At 33.9% G+C, this 20,070-nt stretch overlaps 2 protein-coding genes across 9 annotated transcripts in view; one reads left to right on the top strand and one right to left on the bottom strand.

The window, feature by feature from the left end:
• The window catches only part of LOC101888879 (protein similar), a 365,682-nt gene extending 356,480 nt beyond the window's left edge, over positions 1-9,202 (top strand). For all 8 annotated transcript variants that reach the window (XM_059123264.1, XM_059123265.1, XM_059123262.1 and 5 more), the window contains one exon: positions 7,713-9,202. In XM_059123264.1, coding sequence (XP_058979247.1) covers positions 7,713-8,345 — 633 coding nt within the window. In that variant the 3' untranslated portion in view covers positions 8,346-9,202. The remainder of the gene's footprint in view (positions 1-7,712) is intronic.
• A 3,487-nt stretch (positions 9,203-12,689) lies between these two features.
• Positions 12,690-19,572, bottom strand: LOC101888699 (uncharacterized). The gene is made up of 4 exons (XM_059132279.1): positions 19,306-19,572; positions 19,029-19,245; positions 16,249-16,445; positions 12,690-12,695 (listed from the first exon to the last, which is right to left on the bottom strand). The coding sequence occupies exons 1-4, from the start codon at positions 19,570-19,572 to the stop codon at positions 12,690-12,692; spliced, it is 687 nt and encodes a 228-aa protein (XP_058988262.1).
• Between the last annotated feature and the right edge of the window lie 498 nt (positions 19,573-20,070).

The raw sequence follows: 20,070 nt of genomic DNA on the forward strand, positions 1-20,070 counted from the left end.
AATCAATAAATTTGTTGAAAATGAAAGTTGAATAAATTCTCTTTGTGGCATACATGTGTGTGTGCGTGCTCGCCTGAATATATATTATATTTCCAACTATACTTAGTCGAGTTTTAAAAGCAGACTAGACGGCATTTGTTGCTTGTGATACTGTTGTTAACAACTACTACAAACATATATCCATCCTTCCTTAGACATATGGTGGTCATCTCTTGTGACCAGCAATTAACAAATGGATGTTTGAATTTTATGATGGAAATGGACATTTTATGGCTGTACTTAAAAAAATAAGTTATACAAAGCTAGTAAAAGTTGTGAATCACAGCAGTAGGTTGTTAACCCCTAATCCAATGAGGATGCCCATGATGTAATGTTGGAAATTGTAGGCGTTAATTGACATATAAAACTATGAAAGATTTTGGTTATGACGTCTATGATGTGATTTCTTCTATAGTCTTGTGGCTTCTTAACCTTTAATCGGCTTCTATTTCAGTCTGGATTAAAAATACACGTGGATTTGATTTCAATATGTAACGTTGGTCAACAATTTGCAATTCTATGCCTAATGTCCGCTCGAAGGGAACTGAAGTGAAAAAATTCTAACGAAAGTTTATACGCTTCACATAAGGAATCAATTTTAAATCAAAAACACAATCTTATTCCTTTGATGCAGTCAACAATTTGCTCATTGTAAAAAAAAAGATTTATCGATTAAATCAATTTTGGGAGATCTAAGATAATTTTTCCACGTCAGTCCAAAAGTCTGTCTACTTCACAAGAAAGTCCCAAAGGGTCTTGGGTCATATTGGAAATTAGATTTTTGGAACTTTCCTTCCGAAAAATTCTTCCGCAAATCATCCCAAAAGCAACCAAATTGGTTTCCATTTTAAAAATCACCATAAATAGGTTAATTTCCTCTAATAATTCCCCTAAATGGCGAAAACTTTTAGAATTTATTAATCAAGAAAGACAAAAATCAATTTTTTACGTATTCGTGTGTCTTTGTGTTTCTATCGAACCAAGTCAATCTATATCGATCCTCCGTACTTCCCCCACAAAATTTTTGAAAATTTTAGTCATTCCATCAAATTTCCACTTTTGGTATTGAACCTGTAATCATATGATTTGTAGTCAAACCCATCACCATATGTTAAAATAAGGAGTTAGGATGATATTTCGTAGGTAGTTAAAAATCTCCCAATTGGATCTGTAGGACCTTAAAGAAGTTAGGAAAAGGATATTTCCTTAAAATTACAAGTATCATGAGACGTAAAGTGAGCTCCAAATTTGATGAAATAGCTTGATAGCCAATATTTTCTAAATTCCATATCATAGAAACAAGAGGGTCCCGTGACACACATCCTTATATTTCTAGGAAACTTAGATCAATAGTAAACAATGAGGAGTAATAAAATATACATACGTAGTCAAAAACTAAAGTGGACTTGTAGAATTTTCGACTTTTGCCCTCAACGAAAAAGTCTACTTTCAATTCGACAATCCGATATCACCACAAGCGAAGGCGACTTCGGAATATGTAAGGAAGCTACAACTCGATCGATCTGTGGTGCCTAAAGAAGTGATATTTTCTTAGGAGGATATTTCCTTCAAATTACGTGTAACATGAGAAGAAAAGAGAGCTCCAAAAATTAAAAAACTTGATGGTAAATCCTTTCAAAATTCCATATCAACACAAACAAAAGGGTCCCAGGACCAAAACGCACACATCCTTACATTCCTAAGATCGATCAGTTTTACATTTGTAATATTAATCAATTTTAAAAAATAAGGTCTTTCAATTAGGGAACGGAGACTACGATACAATCCACATTTTCCGCTATGGACCACAATTTACATGTATACACAAACTTTTTTTCAACTTCTAAAATGGATTAAAATTTTTTAGTCCCTCCGTCAGATCTAGAAGAAGTCAATTGTGAAAACTCAACGTGCTTTTAAAACATTAAAAAATGTGAGAAGTGCGCCTTTTAAGAACACCATTAGGCGTTTATACGAAAAATTTTCGACTGGTAAGGCTCTTTCTAATCCGAAGAGGCCATATAAAAGTCGACCAAGGCGATCGGCCGAGAATATCGCTGCCGTACGAGCCAGTGTTGAGAGGTCCCCAAGAAAATCCCAAAAACGCCGTTCTCAGCAGTTGGGCATGGCTCGGTCCACTTTACAACGGATTATTCGCATTGATTTGCATTTGTTCCCGTACAAAATTCAATTGACGCAAAGAATGTTGCCTGCGGACAAGCCTCGTCGATTGGAATGGGCCCAAAAAAAAAAAACATGGGCCCGTCGAATATGGGCAACCCTGTATATCATTTGATACAGCCAACACGCGATTTAGACCCTACATCTTTTTGAAAGAAATCCTTTTCAGGGTATTTGGAGTTAATATAGCTGTGTTCGTCTCTATCTGACTGGTGCGCACGATAACTCTCGAAGGGAGCATCCGATTTCGTCTAGACTTGGTACATAGTAATACTATTATCAAACATAAATAGAGTTCGGATATTAGGAAGAAAGCTTCACTCCTTTTGGTACTTCCCCCCCACAAAATAGTAGTTCTTTTCTTTTTGCATTTTGAGTTTGGCAAAAATAATATAACAAAATACTCTTTATTAACTTAAATTTAAAAATGGTTCTCATTAAGTTTTGCCCAACTCTTTTAAACTGACCAAACTTCCCAAAATGTCACGATTCATTGCAAAAGAAAAAAAACTGGACTGTTTATAACAATTTTCCAATTTGTCCGCTATGTGAATAGAGGACGACACTTCATAAAACATTGCCAGCAGCGCATGGAAAGAGGCGTAAAACAGCTTAATAAGCAACAACATGTCGCAGTCCACAGATAAAACAAACTTGAGTTTGTACTAAACATGGCACGCGTACAACTTTTTCTTAGCGCACTTTTTTGTTTAGGCCATGGGGCACAACAATCCCGCAAAGAATAACTTATCATATAAGACGAACCAAAAAAAAAAAACAACAAGAAACCAACAAGTAATATGACCAACATAGGAGTAATAATAATATAATACTAAAATTATACCACAAGTGGCATGAGGGGGTACATAGTATAAGGCATATATACAGATATTCGGTTATTCATAAGCATAGGTGTCGAATCTGTGCAGCCAGAAAAAGGGGACACATGCTTTGATATTTGTTAAGAAATCAGCAAATTTTTGTCGTCTTATCGCATTGGAGGGTATATTAACCCTGGTTTAAATGATGTGTATATGGGAAAATTGTAATTAAATTGGCTGAAATATAGCTTGAAATGGGTTGAATAGATATATGTCAGTTATTTCTTCTTGGTACGATGGTAATAAGATGAGATAGTCACGAAAATTGAAAAGAAATCCTTTTACAATATGAACCATCGGAAGACGTGTTGTCTTAGAACTAATGAATAATACAAACAAACAGCTAAGTTCGACCGGGTGGAACTTTTAATACCCTCCACCATTTGAAAGGAACCTAAAAAATTTCAAAAAAAAAAACGGAATCAAAAAAATCCCGAATCTTAAATGAAAACCGTTATATGGGGACTATATGAACCCGTGGACCTGCATATGAAAGTTTTAATCATAAGATGTAGTACCCATTGCGAACTTTAAATACGACATTTGTTACAACTATCGGAAGGTACCGTCATATGGGGGCTATTCAAAGACGTGGACCTGCATACGATTTTTTTTGCCATAGGTTGTAGTACCCATTAAGATCTACTAATACGAAATTTGAAAGGATTCCGGTGAATAATGTTTTGGAAATCATCAAAATACCGAATATCGGGACGTATCGGTATATGGAAGCTATACAAAGACGTGGACCTGTATACAAAAATTTTTGTCATAGGCTGTATTACCCATTACAAACTTCAAATAAGAAATTCGAAATAATTTCGATAAATAATGTTTCGGAAATCATGAAAAGACCGAATATCGGGAGGTTCCGTTTTAATTGGGGCTATACGAAAACGTGGACCGACATGGCCCATTTACGAACTTAACCTGCCTATTGGTACACTATGCATGTATGCAAAATTTTTATTTAGCCTTCTACCCCAATTTGTTCGAAAGATAGCGTGTTTACATCAGACAGACGGGCATCGCCAGATCGTCTTAGAATTTTATCCTGATGATATATTTTGTAGGGTATATTATGAATATTTCGAGGAGTTACAAACGGAATGACAAAGTTAATATACCCTCCATAGAATGGTGGATGGTATAATAAATTGATTAGCATATTTATAGCCTAGCCATTTTATAGTTGTCTGCAATTTTTGTGTCACGTACCTTTGTTTGGCTTCATCTGTATAACAAGAAAAAAAACCTAGAACATTTTACAGAAGCCTACATCAGGCACGTTATCCTGTCTCGTGCACACACATACGAAGAACACCACCGTGGAGAATATAATTTTTTCGTCAAACTTTAGGGCCTCCTACACACATATGTATATATATGTATGATTAGAATCGTCTATGTAACAAACAGATCTATATGTATGAATGTATGTACACACATGATTGAATGCATGTTCAAAGATGTGACCAAAGGGAATTAAATAGACTTGGTGAAAATCGTGTGTTAAAGTTTTCTCCATTATATGCCACGACCAATATTACTTGGCTGAATTGTTTGGCAATTGTTTTCGATTGGTAATAATCATTTTATATATATATGTATGTTTTTTCCTAATTATACCACACATATTGTGGTACATTCTAATGTAATTGGATGTTGGAAAAACTTTCTCAAGTTTCAAAACCAGAACAAATTACAGGGTGAGATAAAAAAAACTGCAATAAAGTCAAACGCCATCATTTTTACATTTTTTTTTTTTTAAATTTCATTGAATGAAAGCAAAAAATGTCGCAAATAGCATCAAGTTTTAGACTAACTTTAGATTTGTTTGAATTGGTCACCTTTGGCAGGAATTATGGCCCTCAAACGGCTAATGAAACCGTCACACGCTGGTTTGTGGTATTTTGGCTCATTCCCGGCGAAGCACTGGCTTGAGGTAATTGACACTTTGGTATTTTTTAGTTGCAATCTTGCTTTCCAAACTACTCCAGACACAATAGTCCAACGAATTGGTATCCGGAGATTTTAATGGCCATTGTGCGCTGGAAATGAAGCGAGGAACCTCATTTTGTAACCATTCTTGGGTGGCGCGTGCTGAGTGCGATGGTGCTCAGTCCTGTTGGAATGTCGAAGGTCTGCGGCCAAAATATTTTGTGTGCTCAAGGCTTTAATAGACCCTCCAGAATATTTTCTTGATAATATTCGGCATTTATTCAGATGCCACGGTCGATTAATACGAGCAGAGAGCGACCATCGGCTGTTATGGCAGCCCACACCACCACCATGGCCGGCGCTTGAGTTCTGGTGGACAACCAAAGGTGCATATTTTCAGCTGACCTCTTTGGCAAGTAAGCACGATCATTTTGTTTGTTTACAAACTGCTAGACAACGAATGTTTTCTCATCGGAGAACACCAAATTCGGCAGTTCACCACCTATTTTCTTTCCGCTGCGGTGTAAGTTCTTGGACTTTTTGGAATTTTATTGGCTTTACCCCGAGCTCAATTTTCAATATTTGGCGAATGAAATATTGCGATGTGTTCAGCTCACGAGCCATTTTTCGGCCACTGCGACGCGGGTTTCGATTAAGTCGCTTCTTTACTTTTCGAACCATTTCTACTGATGTTGCTGTTTTCTTCCGTCCACTTGCTGATGTCGGGCTACGCTACCAGCATCACGGTAATGAGCGATGGTACGAGACACAAAAGATTTATTCACATTTAAATGCCCGAGTGCTCTAACGATAGCCACTTGTGGTTTTCCAGCCAAATATAAAGATATCACACTATCACGCTTAAATTCCATCACGAATAATTTTTTTTCTGTAAAATTATCACCAAAATGCTTTTGTACGCTTGTATACAATATAATGAGCTGTCACTGTAATAATTTTAAAAGCTGTCGGACGAGTGGCTTAGAAAAGACAGCAGTCTGAAGTTTGTTGCAGTTCTTTCATCTCAGCCTGTACGTATCCATATCCGTGCCTACCGCGATATGCCTGCTTAACACACATCAATTGTTCCCACAACATTTAAGGCCAAATGCTGATTTATAATTTTTTAATGTTTGAAATTGTTTAGTTTATAATTTAATATATTTCTCTAAAATGCAGCTAAAGTCAATTTTAAGAATTTTCAAACGTTTTTAAACATTTGCCAAATGTATATTTTATTGTGTATTGTATTTTTCAAACGAATTTGTTATAATTTGAGTTGAGACGAGTTTTCAAACCAAATTTGTTTTAGTGTTTCGGGTTCAAAATGGTTACAAACCCTTTTCTGTTAAATATGTTCAGTGTACGTATCTCACGATAGCGGGCATTTCGAAGATTCAGTTGCGAGTTTAAAGAAAAGTGGTTGTACTTTGGCAATTTATTTCAATATATATTTAAAGGGGGTTATTAAACTCTTTTTTTATTTTGTATTGAAATTTGCTGCCTTGACATTTCAAAGTAATTTTCCAGATACAGATCTGGAATTCTAGAAAATGTTGTTAATTTATTTCAACATTTTTTTCTTTGCGATAAAAAACTATGCACTTGTTTTTAATGAAAGTGAATACAGAACAAAACAAAATTCTAAATATGTTTTTTTTTTAAATTTTGTTAAATTTATGTGAAAAATATCAAAATTATTAAAATTTGAAATGAAGTTTTTCTTTTCATTCTACATATGTTTTTAAAATTTTGAATTTAAGTCAAAAATCAAAATTATGAAAAACTCATTTGAAATGGTGTTTTGTTTTTCTCATTCACATATTTCGTTATTCAGAAATAGACCCTAAAACTACTGTAGATGAATGTTCTACAATTCGAATAAAAAAAAATATTCATCTTTAAACGCAATTCTATTTTTATTTCTTTAATTGTAAGGTAATGTAATTAATTATATGGTAATTATATATAATAGGTTTAAAAAAATGTAATATACGTTGGTATGAAATATATCATATTATTGTTTATATATGTAAGAAAGTTAATATAAAATATTATGAAAATGAAGCTTAATTATAGTTATTATTAGTGTTGTTTGTTTGTTAAAAAATATGTATAATTTTTTAAAAAATATCTATAATTTTGGGAAAAAGAAAAAAATAATACATAATCGATCCTTTTACAAATTGTTCTATCTCATCTATTTTATAAAAAAAATAAATTTATTTTATAAATATAATTGTTAACTTTTCTTAAAATAGTAAAATTTTAAGAAGAAAAATATGATTGTAAGAAAATAATGTAATACAAGGCAAAGTGTTGTAAAAATATTCGTAACTAAAAACAAATTAAAAAAATATTTAAAATATCGGTTAAATTATGCTTTGGCTACTTTTGTTAAAATATAAATAACATTCCGTTTCATAATTTCGAAAGAAAAATGTTTGCCACTTCCTAATCCCTTAAGGTGGAGGTGTTTGTGGTGTAAGAAATAAAGGACAATAACGACTTAATTCAAATGCGATTCGAGCTTAAGATTTGTATTTAAATGTTTCTTTCGACATTGTGAAACAGCTTATATCAATTTTCTTTATCTATCTATCTTTTCCGACAATTACTAATAACGTCTTTTCTTATTTTTTTCTTTTTTCTCATTTCCCCAAACTCTAGAAACCACAATTGCAAAATACGGACATACTAAACAATGACGAATCATCAATGGACCAATGCTTGTCGCCAGCTCTGGCCAAGCCTCTGAAATGTCTTACAAATTCGGCAACTTCTTCGCCGACACCCAATGAAACGGGTTTGCTGAATTATCTAAACAATCCCTTGATTTGTGGACCAGGTGTTTTGCCATCACCCACCTTGGCCTCGATGGCTGTTATCAACGATGATTCCAATCCACCCGGTCTTACTGCTTGTCCCGATATTGTGGAGGGGGCCAATGATAGTGGCATTGACGATAGTATCCATGAAAATATGTCACCACTTAAGAGGGCCTATGAAGGAAACGATTCCACAAATCAAGATAAACAACAAATGAAATTGAATAAAAATGGACTCGTTATGGTGGCTGAAGTTACGCCAATGGCAGCGGTAAACCAGAGCAGTGGTGGCAATGATGATGATATGGGTGCCTCCATTTGCAAACGCAAACGTTCGATTTCATTTTTGGACAGCAATAATCCCTTGATGGCCACACCATTTCTAATGGATTTGTGCAATGATGATTATGTCATGAGTCTGGGAGAAAATTATATTGACAATGTTCTCAATGTCTGGCCCGAAGAACTGGCCTGATGTATGGCATAATTAAATAAATAAATAAATAAATAATAAACATAAACAAAACAGAACACACAAAATAAATAACTTTGACAATGAAATGAAAACAAAACAAAAGCTCATAATAAATAATCTACAAACCATTTGCTTAAATAAAACAAAACAAAAAAAAATATTTGTTGATTTTCTAAAAAAAAAAATAAAGTGTTGCAACATCTCTTTTAGTTGTCTTCTAACACACAATTGTAAAATAGTTTTTAAGCCAAACAAACAAACACCAGCAAATACCCACAAAATAGCAAAAGAAAATCACACCAAACACACCCCCCCCCCTTTTTTTTTGAACTGCCCCCGTTTTTAGGATCCCGATTTTGTCCTGGAAAATAACCACACAAAAACTAAAAATCAAAACATAAAAATTATATTCTATAGATTTTAGAACCAACAAACATAATATATTTTTATATAGAATGAACAGGAAAAAATTAAAAAAAAAAACTAAAAAAAAAAATAAAAAAAATTTTAATCATAGTTATATTCTTCTTTAAAAAAAAATATATAAATAAAACAATTGGTGAAGGTTTAAATACAGTTTTTTTTTCTTGATTTCTTTTAAAAATAAAAGTTGTAATCAAAATTTTATTCAAATTCATCTTTTTCAAAAAAACAATAATTTTCAACAAGCTATGATTAATCAAAAAATCCAAAAAAAAAAAATATTTTTATTCTATGGTAGTTAAAAAAAACAAACAAACAACAAAAATAGTTTAAAGAATTTAAGAGCATTTATTCATATAAACCCATAAAGATACATAAAAAAGAAAAGATTTTTGTTGATTTCAATTAAAATTTCGTTTATTCAAATTTATAAATTTCTAAAAAAAAACTTCTATACAAAACCCAATTTTGTATTTTGCTCTATTGATTATCATTGTGCGTGTGTGTTTCTGTTCTAATTACTTTGATATGTTTTTCTCCAAAAATTTTATATCGATATGTTTTCAGTGTCATTTATTATATGTATTCTTTTTTTCTTCAAAATTTTTTGAAACCATAAACACATTTCTTTATATACAAAAATTATAACATAATAAATAAATTGATTATATATAATTTGAAATATTTGCAGAACAAAAAAAACGGTGTTTTTTATTTTGATAAGAATTGAACATGGGCGGTAAGTAGAAACCTTAAAACAGACATGTTATTAAAACTTCGCCCAGAAATGTTATTAAAACTTCGAAAATTAAGAAAAAACAATTTGGAAAAATCATTGTATTGACATAAACTTTTTCTTTCGGACAACATTAACAGCGCACCTCCACCGAAAAATCGTTTGGCAACTATGGAAATACTAACATCAGTCGGCTATATCAGTTCAATTAATCGACGTTGGGTATTATTGCTTGTGGTAAAAATCGTAAACTCGAATATTAATGTTACAATGTTTGTAAGAACCACAGGACCACTTTTCAGAGAAAATACACATTAAATTGAATTGATGGCACAGTACGTAAAATTCAACTATCAAGTGTCCGCTCTTCATCAGCGAAAAGACCAACTTAAAATTTTAAATTCGTTGGTGCAAGGCCTTTACAGGTTGAGATAAAAAAACTGCAAAAAAGTCAAACGCCATAATTCTTACATTTTTTTTTTTCAATTTTATTGAATGAAAGCAAAAAATGTTCTAAATTGCTTCAAATTTAAGAATAAATTTAAATCTGTTCGAATTGATTACCTTTGGCACAAATTATGCCCTTCAAACGGTCAATGAAACCGTCACACCCTGCCCGAATATTGCTCTGCCGGTATTTTTGCCCATTGCCGGCGAAGCGCTTGCTTGAGGTGATTGACACTTTGGTATTTTTCAAATGCCAACTTTGCTTTTCAAAATACTCCAGACACAATAGTCCAACGGATTGGTATCCGGAGATTTCGGTGGCCATTGTGCGATGGAAATGCAGCGAGGAACCTCATTTTGTAACCATGGCGCGTGTTGAGTGCGACCAAATTGTTTGCATGCACAAGGCTTTAATACACCCTCCTGAATATTTTCGCGATAATATTCGGCATTTATTCTGATGCCTCGGTCGATTAATACAAGCGGAGAGCGACCATCGGCTGTTATGGCGGCCCACACCATCACCATGGCCGGCGCTTGAGTTATGGTGACCAACCGAAGGTGTACATTTTCAGCTGACCTCTTTGGCAAGTAAGCACGATCATTTTGTTCTCATCGGAGAAAACCAAATTCGGCAGTTCACCACTTTCGGCCAAGCGAAGCAACTCTTTAGCTCTTTTCAGTCATTTTCTTCTGTTGCGGTGTAAGTTCTTGCACTTTTTGGAATTTAAATGACTTTACCCCGAGCTCATTTTTCAATATTTGCCAAATGGAATATTGCGATATGTTCAGCTCACGAGCCATTTTTCGGCCACTGCGACGCGGGTTTCGATCAAATCGCTTCTTTACTTTTCTAACAAATTCTGCTGATGTTGCTGTTTTCTTCGGTCCATTTCCTTGACGTCGGGCTACGCTACGAATTTACAAACCAACCCCAAATCTCAAACACAGTTGTCATCAATAATCGAAATATTTAGTACTTTTCTTAAAAATATATTACATATTTCCAAAACCACCTTCATATCTCAATCGCAGATACCAACAAAGTCCTCAGTATCAAATTTTGATCTATTCCAGCTCTATCCCTTCACCCAATACCCATTTTAGTAACATTCTAAAACCACTACCATTCTTAACCACGGACACCAAAAGTGATCTCAATGTTAGAATTTCAGCTCTATTCCTTCACCCAATACCAAATTAAGTACCATTTAGTACTTTTCGTACAATTATAGTAAACATTTCCAATATCACCTCCAAATCTGAATTCTAGCTACCATGAGAGATCTCAATATAAAATGTAAGGTTTCCAGTCCTATCGCTTCACCCAACACGAAATTTAGTACCATTTACTGCTCTCCCTACATATATAGGACGCATTTCTAAATCTAAATCTAAATATCAAATTTCACACACTTTCTAAAAAACCACCTACATATCTCAATATCTCCAGATGGCAACAGATACCAATTATCAAATTTCGGGAGTCCGGCTCTATTTCTTCACCCAATACCAAATTTAGTATCATTTATTACTATTCGTACAATTATAGTACGCATTTCCGAAACCATCTCCATATGTTCAGGCTACACATAAACAGCGAACCAAATTGTTTAAAAAAAATATAGTATTAGTTAGTACTTTTCATACATTTGTAGTACACATTTCCAATAATACCTCGTTGTCACAAACCTACTACCAACAGGGACCCAATGCAAATTTCAATATTTCAGATATATCCATTCAACTTTAAACTAAACTGTTCCAAATTTAGTACCACTTAGTACAATTCGCATACTTAGTACACATTTCCAAAGTCACCTTCGTATATCAAACTTAATTTCCGACCTCGATTCTCATAACAAATTTCAAGTATTTAGCTCTATCCATTCACATAATACCAAATGGAACAACGTTAAAACTTTTCGTAATCTTAAAATTCGAATTTCCAAAACCCATCTATCCTGCACTCCATCAGTGACTCTCATTCTAAATTTGAGAATTCAAACTCATTCCGTTTGTCCAATGCAACTTATTAAATTTGTAGTACATTTTATAACTTTTCGTAACTTTTAGTACGAATTCCCAAAAATCCAGACTGCGCAACGAGACTCACCTTTGTGCAAAGTTTCGAGATTTTAGCTTAATTTTGAGAAGAGAACCAAAAAACCAATTTCGTTTTACAAATGTATTGCAATTTATTTATATTTCCTAACCTATTTATATTTCCTAACCTATTTATATTTCCTAATCTACAATAGTATCCTGCTCAGCGACCTCTTTTGCAGTAGTATTGAAATTGAATTTTTTTTTTATTCTAACAATGATGACCAAAAGATGTCGTTGGGAGTGTGGAATCATGTCTACGCTAAATGTTAGAGTATTACCATTCAAAAACAATTTGAGGCAAATATGCAAACATCTTCGCTGATATGAGTTTTTCTCGCATCCAAACAACGAAATCCACTCTTGGGTTTATTTAATACTCATTTATTATTTTATAAACAAATAGTTTTAATGCTTCTTTAATAATTTTGTGAAATATCTTCTGCAGCACATCACAGTGCCTAAAAGTATGTTATAGTTTATAAGCATTCGATGGTTTACTTTATGGAAGACACATGCTGTTGGTTCAAGGCAATACTATTCATAGGAAACGAACAGAAAATATTACAGAGTATTTTTTATAGATGTCGCCAAGTGCGATTTGTGTTGGCAACGCATGATACATAATCTTCTTATATCTATAAAAGAGGAAAATGTTGGTATGTTTGTTTGTTTGTAATTTATGGACTCGAAAACCGCTGCATAGATTTTCCTGAAAATTTGCATGTATACTGCAACATCGCCTGAAAGTAACATAGGCTATATACATTTTTGAAATTCCACTTGGAAGTGGAGATTTAGCATCAGAATCGGAGGTACCTCCCAAAAATTTAGATTTTGTATTCACATATCTATTGATCGATTACAAATACAGTTCTCAAAATTTGAAATGCGTAACGGAATTTGGAACAAAAATAAATTTGCCAAATTATATTGAAATCGGTTCAGATTTGGATATAGCTTCCATATATATTTTCGGCCGATTTCAAGCATTTGATGCACCAAACACGCTATGTATCCCAAATTTCAATGAAATTTGAAACGTGTGATGGATTTTATCTAAAAAATTGATTTCCCAAATTATATTGAAATCGGTTCAGATTTGGATATAACTTCCATATATATTTTCGACCGATTTCGTTCATTTGATGCCTCAAACACGATATGAATGTTCGATTCCAATGAAATTTGGAATGTTTAACGGGATTTGATCCAAAAATAAATTTATCAAATTATATTGAAATCGGTTCAGATTTAGATATAGCTCCCATATACATTTTAGGCCGATTTCATGTATTTGGTGCACCAAACACGCTATGTATGTCCAATTTTAATGAAATTTAAAATAAGTAACGAAATTGGGAGCAAAAATGAATTTGTCAAATTATATTAAAATCGGTTCAGATTTGGATATAGCTCCCATATATATTTTCGACCGATTTCATGTATTTGATGCACCAAACACGCTATGTATCTCTAATTTCAATGAAATTTGGAATGTGTAGCGGAAATTAAAACAAATATACATTTGTCAAATTATATTGAAATCGGTTCAGATTTGGATATAGCTCCCATATATATCTTCAACCGATTTCGTTTATTTTAAGCACCATACACGATATGTATGTTCGATTCAAAGAAATTTGGAATATGTGACGGGATTTTGATTAGAAAATAGATTAGTCAAATTATATTAAAATCGGTTCAGATTTGGATATAGCTCTCATATATATTTTCCGCCGATTTCACATATTTAATACACAAAACACGATACGTATTTCCGATTCCAATGAAATTCGCCATGAGTGACTAAATTTGGTACCAAAATAAATTTTACGAATTATATTCAAATTCGCTCAGATTTTATTATAGCTCCCATATATATATTCTCGGCCGATTTCACATATTTGATGCACCCAAAGCGAGAGAGACAAATTCTGGCACCAGAAAAAAAAATTGCCAAATTATATTGAAACCGGTTGAGGTTTGGGTATAGCTAACATATATATTTCGTTTGACTTCATACATGTTATGTACCAAACACGATTTATATGACCGATTCCAATGAAATTCAGAATGTGTGGCGAAATTTGGTTACAATAATAAATGTGATAAATTAATTGGAAATTTGTTAAGATTTGGATATAGCTCCCATATATATTCTCGGTCGATTTCACATATTTGTCGCACCAATTTCAATGAAATATGAAAGTTGTGGCGAAATTTGGTGTAAAAGTAATTTTTTTTAAATTATATTTAAATTGGATCAGATTGGGATATGATTTTAATAAGAACCATTGACCCACAACGCCTTAGGCTAAGACTAAAAAACAACACAACAGTTAATTTGAAATACGCTTATTACGGGGAAGTATGTTACTACCTCGAATTCACTAATTGCAATAGAAATGCCAATCAACTTCAAAAAATTGCAGTTTCCTGCACGCTTGGTATTTGCTATGAAATAAATAAATCCGAAGGACAAAGCCTTCGTGTATGCATGTCATATTACTGCTTTTCTAATGGTTTTCCAACAACATATATTCGTAAATAAAATTTTGAATGCATATAAAATCAAAAGGGGTAGCGAAGCGCACCGGGTTCAGCTAGTTTTATTATACATTTTCTTCCGAATCTGTATACCTAGATAAAATTAAGAAGCAAGCCTTGTGTAATCATATCTTTAGAATTTTTAAGTTTGTCATTCCGATTAGCGATGTCCATCCGTCTGTGGAAATCACTCTAGCTTCCGAACGAAATGAAGTAGGCTGATAAAATTTTACTCAAATGTATATATTATGTCTACAGGACTTTTGGTATTGAAAATGGGCCATGTAGGTCCAAGTTTATATGTATAGCCCCCATATAATTGTACCTCCCGATATTCGGTATTTTGATTTTTTTAGCGACATTATTCACCGGAATTGTTTAAAATTTGGTTTTTGAAGTTCGAAATGGATACTACAGCCTAAGGCAGAAAATTGTCTGTGCTGGTCCACGCCCACATATAACAGTACCTCCCGATATTCGGTATTTTGATGATTTTAGAGACATTATTCACGGAAATTGTTTAAAATTTGGTATTAGAAGTTCGAAATGGATTCTAAAGTCTAAGTCAAAAAATTGTCTGTGCAGGTCTACGTCTTCGTATAGCCCCCATACCACGGTACCTCCCGATATTCGGTATTTTGATGATTGTAGAGACATTATTCACCGGAATTGTTTCAAATTTGGTATTCGAAGTTCGAAATGGATACTTAAAGTTCGAAATGGATACTAAAGCCTAAGACAAAAAATTGTCTGTGCAGGTCCACGTCTTTGTATAGTCCCCATACAACGGTACCTGCCGATATTCGGTACTTTATTGATTTTTGCGACATTATTCACCGGAATTGTTTATAATTTGGTCTTTGAAGTTCGTTATGGATACTACAGCCTAATACAGAAAATTGTATGTGGAGGTCCACGTCTTCGTATAGCCCCCATATAACGGTACCTCCCGATATTGGGTATTTTGATGATTTATCTACATTATTCACCGATCTTTTTTTTAAGTTTCGCATTTGAATATTGTAATGGCCTATGACATAAGTTACCCATGCAGGTCCATGTTGTCGTATAGACCCTAATATAACAGCTACATTCGGTATTTTCTTTAGATTTTAACATAATTTTAGAATTGGAATTTTTGAGAATTGCTAAATTCATTCCAAATGGTGGAGGGTATTCAAAGTTCGCCCGACCGAACTTACAGCTTTTTTACTTGTTTCACAATTATATCGAGATAATTAATATTATTAAATTTGTATGTAAATGTTATATAAATCCCAAACGGTTTGTCCTGGCAACGCAAGGCATATAGTTTTGAATTTATCTTTAATTCTGAACATGTTTTTTATTTAAAATATATAAACAACAAATATGTAATATTTTAAACTAAAAAATGAAATAAATAACTAATATTATTAATATTAATTGATGAGTATATAAAAGTCCAAATTATAAGTAGAAAAAAAACAGCATAGCATTTTATGTAAATTTAAAATAATTTCCAAAAAGGCTACCAAAATTTTCTCCAGCCATTGCAGACCATGTACATTTTGAATATTTCACATCGCATGACAACTTGTCATCTTGAGAATCGTGGAAAATGGCACTCAACGGAGTGTATGGAAGTACATTTTGACGCACCCATTCCATACCGGTTAAGCCTTCAAAAATTTTATCAATTCCTGACAACGAGTCATCGTTACGATATTCATGGCGATTGGAGTTGGTAGATTGTTGTAGACGTTGACATAGGGCCTTGTGAATGCATTCACTCAAATTGATACCTTTCTCTGAGAACGTTTCATCCAGACTTGTTAGCAGACCTGTTAGGGTGGTATCTGTAATTGGAAAACATATCGAAAGGGGTTTGATTGTTTGTTAGTGAAGATCTCTATAAATAATACAAACGAATGCAAAAAAGGACTGACCAAAAAATAATAGGTTCGGATCGATACATACAGGGTGAGATGAAAAAAACTGCAACCAACTTCAGACTGCTGTCATTTCAAAGCCACTCGTCCGACAGCTGTTAAAATTATTCCAGTGACAGCTCATTATATTGTTTACAAGCGTACAAATGCATTTTGGTGAGAATTTTCAAGAAAAAACGTTATTCGTGGTGGAACTCAAGGGTGATAGTGTGATTTCTTTATATTTGGCTGGAAAACCACACGTGGCTATCGTTAGAGCACTCCAGCATGTAAATATGAGTAAATCTTTTGTGTGTCGTACCATCGCTCGTTACCGTGACGTCAAGGAAGTGGATGGAACAAAACCAGCAACATTAGCAGAAATGGTTAGAAAAGTAAAGAAGCGACGTGATCGAAATCCGCGTTGCAGTGGCCAAAATATGGCTCGTGAGCAGAACATATCGCAATATTCCATTCGGCAAATATTGAAAAATGAGCTCGGGGTTAAGCCATTAAAATTCCAAAAAGTGCCAGAACTTACACCGCAACAGAAAAAAAATAGACTCAAATGATCTAAAGAGTTGCTTTGCTTGGCTGAAAGTAGTGAACTGTCGAATTTGGCTTTCTCCGATGAGAAAATATTCGTTGTCCGGCAGTTTGCAAAAAAACAAAATGATTATGTTTACATGCCAAAGAGGTAAACTGAAAATGGCCATGGTGATGGTGTGGGCCGCCATAACAGCCGATGGTCGCTCTTCGCTCGTATTAATCGACCATGGCCTCATAATAAATGCCGAATATTATCGCGAAGATATTCATGAAGGTGTATTAAAGCATTGGGCACGCAAACATTTTGGCCGCAGACCTTGGACATTCCAACATGACTCAGCACGCGCCACCCAAGAATGGTTACAAAATGAGGTTCCTCGCTTCATTTCCAGCGCACAATGGCCACCAAAATCTGCGGATACCAATCCGTTGGACTATTGTGTCTGGAGTATTTTGGAAAGCAAGGTTGGCACTATAAAATACCAAAGTGTCGATCACCTCAAGCAAGCGCTTCGCCCGGAATGGGGCCATTTATGGGAAAATCATTGTAGGAAGTAGCATGGCAACTATCCGCCGAAAATAACAGGATAACCACGAATATTCTAAGATAATAAACCAGTAAAGAAAGTTCTAAAGTCGGGCGGGGCCGATTTTATGATACCCTACACCATTTTGCTCCACATAACAATTAAAAGTTTTTATGGCTGAATTCAATCATACACCCTATGATTATAATTTAAATAAAAAAATAAATCAAAGGACAAAATATGCCGAAGCATTTCTATCTTTTAAATTCGGACTTATATTGCTCATTTGGTGCAAAATTAATTTGATATCAGATAAAGATATATCCAAATCTGAACCGATCTCGATAAAATTTGGCAAATATATTTCTGAGCTGTATTTGATATATTTCCTTGAATATCGTTGTTACGGAGTGCATATTACGGTTGTGGGTAACAACAAATCGGATGAACAATATATATGGGAGCTATAGCTATATCTGAACCGATCTTCACCAAAATTGGCATACTACCTTCTAGACTCAATTCGGTCGTGTGTGCCAAATTCCATCCCATTTGGACAAATATTAGACGTTTGGTGGACAATAAAAGGTAAATCGGACGAAGTTATATATGGGAGCTATATCCAAATCTGAACCGATCTCGATAAAATTTAGCAAAGGTATTTCTGAGCTGTATTTGAAATATTTTCCCAAATATTGTTGTTACAGAGTGCATATTACGGCTGCGGAGGACAAAAATAACAAATCGGATGAATAATATATATGGGCGGTATATCCAAATCTGAACCGATTTCGACCAAATTTGGCATATTTATTTTCAGGTCTAATTTGGTTGTATGTGCAAAATTCCATACTATTCGGGCTGATATTACACGTTTGGTGCACAATAAAAGGCAAATCGGACGAAGATATATATGGGAGCTATATCTAATTTTTGACCGATTATCTCCAATTTCAATAGGGTTCGTCCTTGGGCCAAACAAATGTTGTTTGGAAAATTTCATCTCAATCGGATAATAAATGCGACCTGCATTTTGTTCACAAGAATACATGGACAGACGGACGACATGCATTGATCAACTCAGGAAGTGATTCTATGCAGATCATCAAAAGGAACTATGGGTCTATCTCGTTTCCTTTTGCCTGTTACAAACAAATGCACAAAGACATAATACCCTGACCACCTTGTGGTGTAGGGTTTAAAAAACACAATTTTTTTCTGCGAACATTTTGAACCGCAGAGTAACATTCGGACAACGTGTTACATGGTTTCATTGGCCTTTTGAAGGCCGTAATTCGTGATATGATATTTCCGACATTTTTTGCTTTCTTTCATTCAATAAAATTTTAAAAAAAATGTTAAAAATTTGGCGTTTGACTTTGTTGCAGTTTTTTTTTATTTCACCCTGTAGATATAATATCATTCTCCAACTTACCAACTTTTTCACCCGTCGAATTTTTATAAACAACTTTAACATTTTGAAGCACCGACCATAATTCACTTTCAAAATCGTAATTTGATCTTTCCGATTTATCAGATTTCATTGTAGCTTCAAAGAGGACATATCTTCTGAAGATGTACGAAACAAGAACACTTGATCCAGCCAGAAGTCCAGTTGTAACCAATGCTGCTGTATTAATGTTGATTAGTGCCTAGAAATAATTCAAAACCATCTAAAAGTTCGAACAAATCAAACTTTATTTCATATTTACCGGTTCAATGCCATAAACATCAACTGTCCTGACAATTGGTATTTTTATGAAGGGCAAAAGAAAATCCAATCCCACAGCTAAATGTTGACCCAAAGGTTCAAAGGAGACCACATTTAATTTCGGCTTACGTTCCAGCCTGGAGATAATACTGCTTCCATTGATGGGAAAATCGTTGTAGGAAGTAGCATGGCAACTATCCGCCGAAAATAACAGAATAACCACGAATATTCCAAGATAAAGAAAAGCCACCAATTTTTCTGCGAACATTTTGAACTTTACTCCTCCTAGGGAATTTTAAAAATGAATGGAAACTCAAAATTTAAACATAGACTACACTTTGGCTGGGCTGCAGTTTTGTCAAGCTCTGTTGTATGAAATAATGATTTGTATCCGAAAGAGGCCCAAAACTACAATAGTAAGAAACAATTTGTTAGCATTTCATTTTTAAAAGTGTCGCCGAACCCATTTCCCTGCATATATGTATGTAGATTTATTTAAAGTAGCAAACCATAGACTCTAATTTTTAAGAAAATTATGCAAATTGTGTTAACATTGCGTTGCCACTTTAAATGGTGGAAAATTATGCTCGAATTAATTCGTTATTGTTGCTATTGTTTCCGTAGGCCATTCTACATGTGCTGAACATATGTTATCTTATTTACACAACGCCTCAATGTAATGTTGTAAAATTTACATTACATAAGTGTGGAATCGTACAAAAATTCAGAAATCTTAAAAATGATTTTCAATTCATTCATAGACGAA

This window comes from Musca domestica, unplaced genomic scaffold (genome assembly GCF_030504385.1).
Source record: "Musca domestica strain aabys unplaced genomic scaffold, Musca_domestica.polishedcontigs.V.1.1 1, whole genome shotgun sequence".
NCBI classification, from domain to species: domain Eukaryota; kingdom Metazoa; phylum Arthropoda; class Insecta; order Diptera; family Muscidae; genus Musca; species Musca domestica.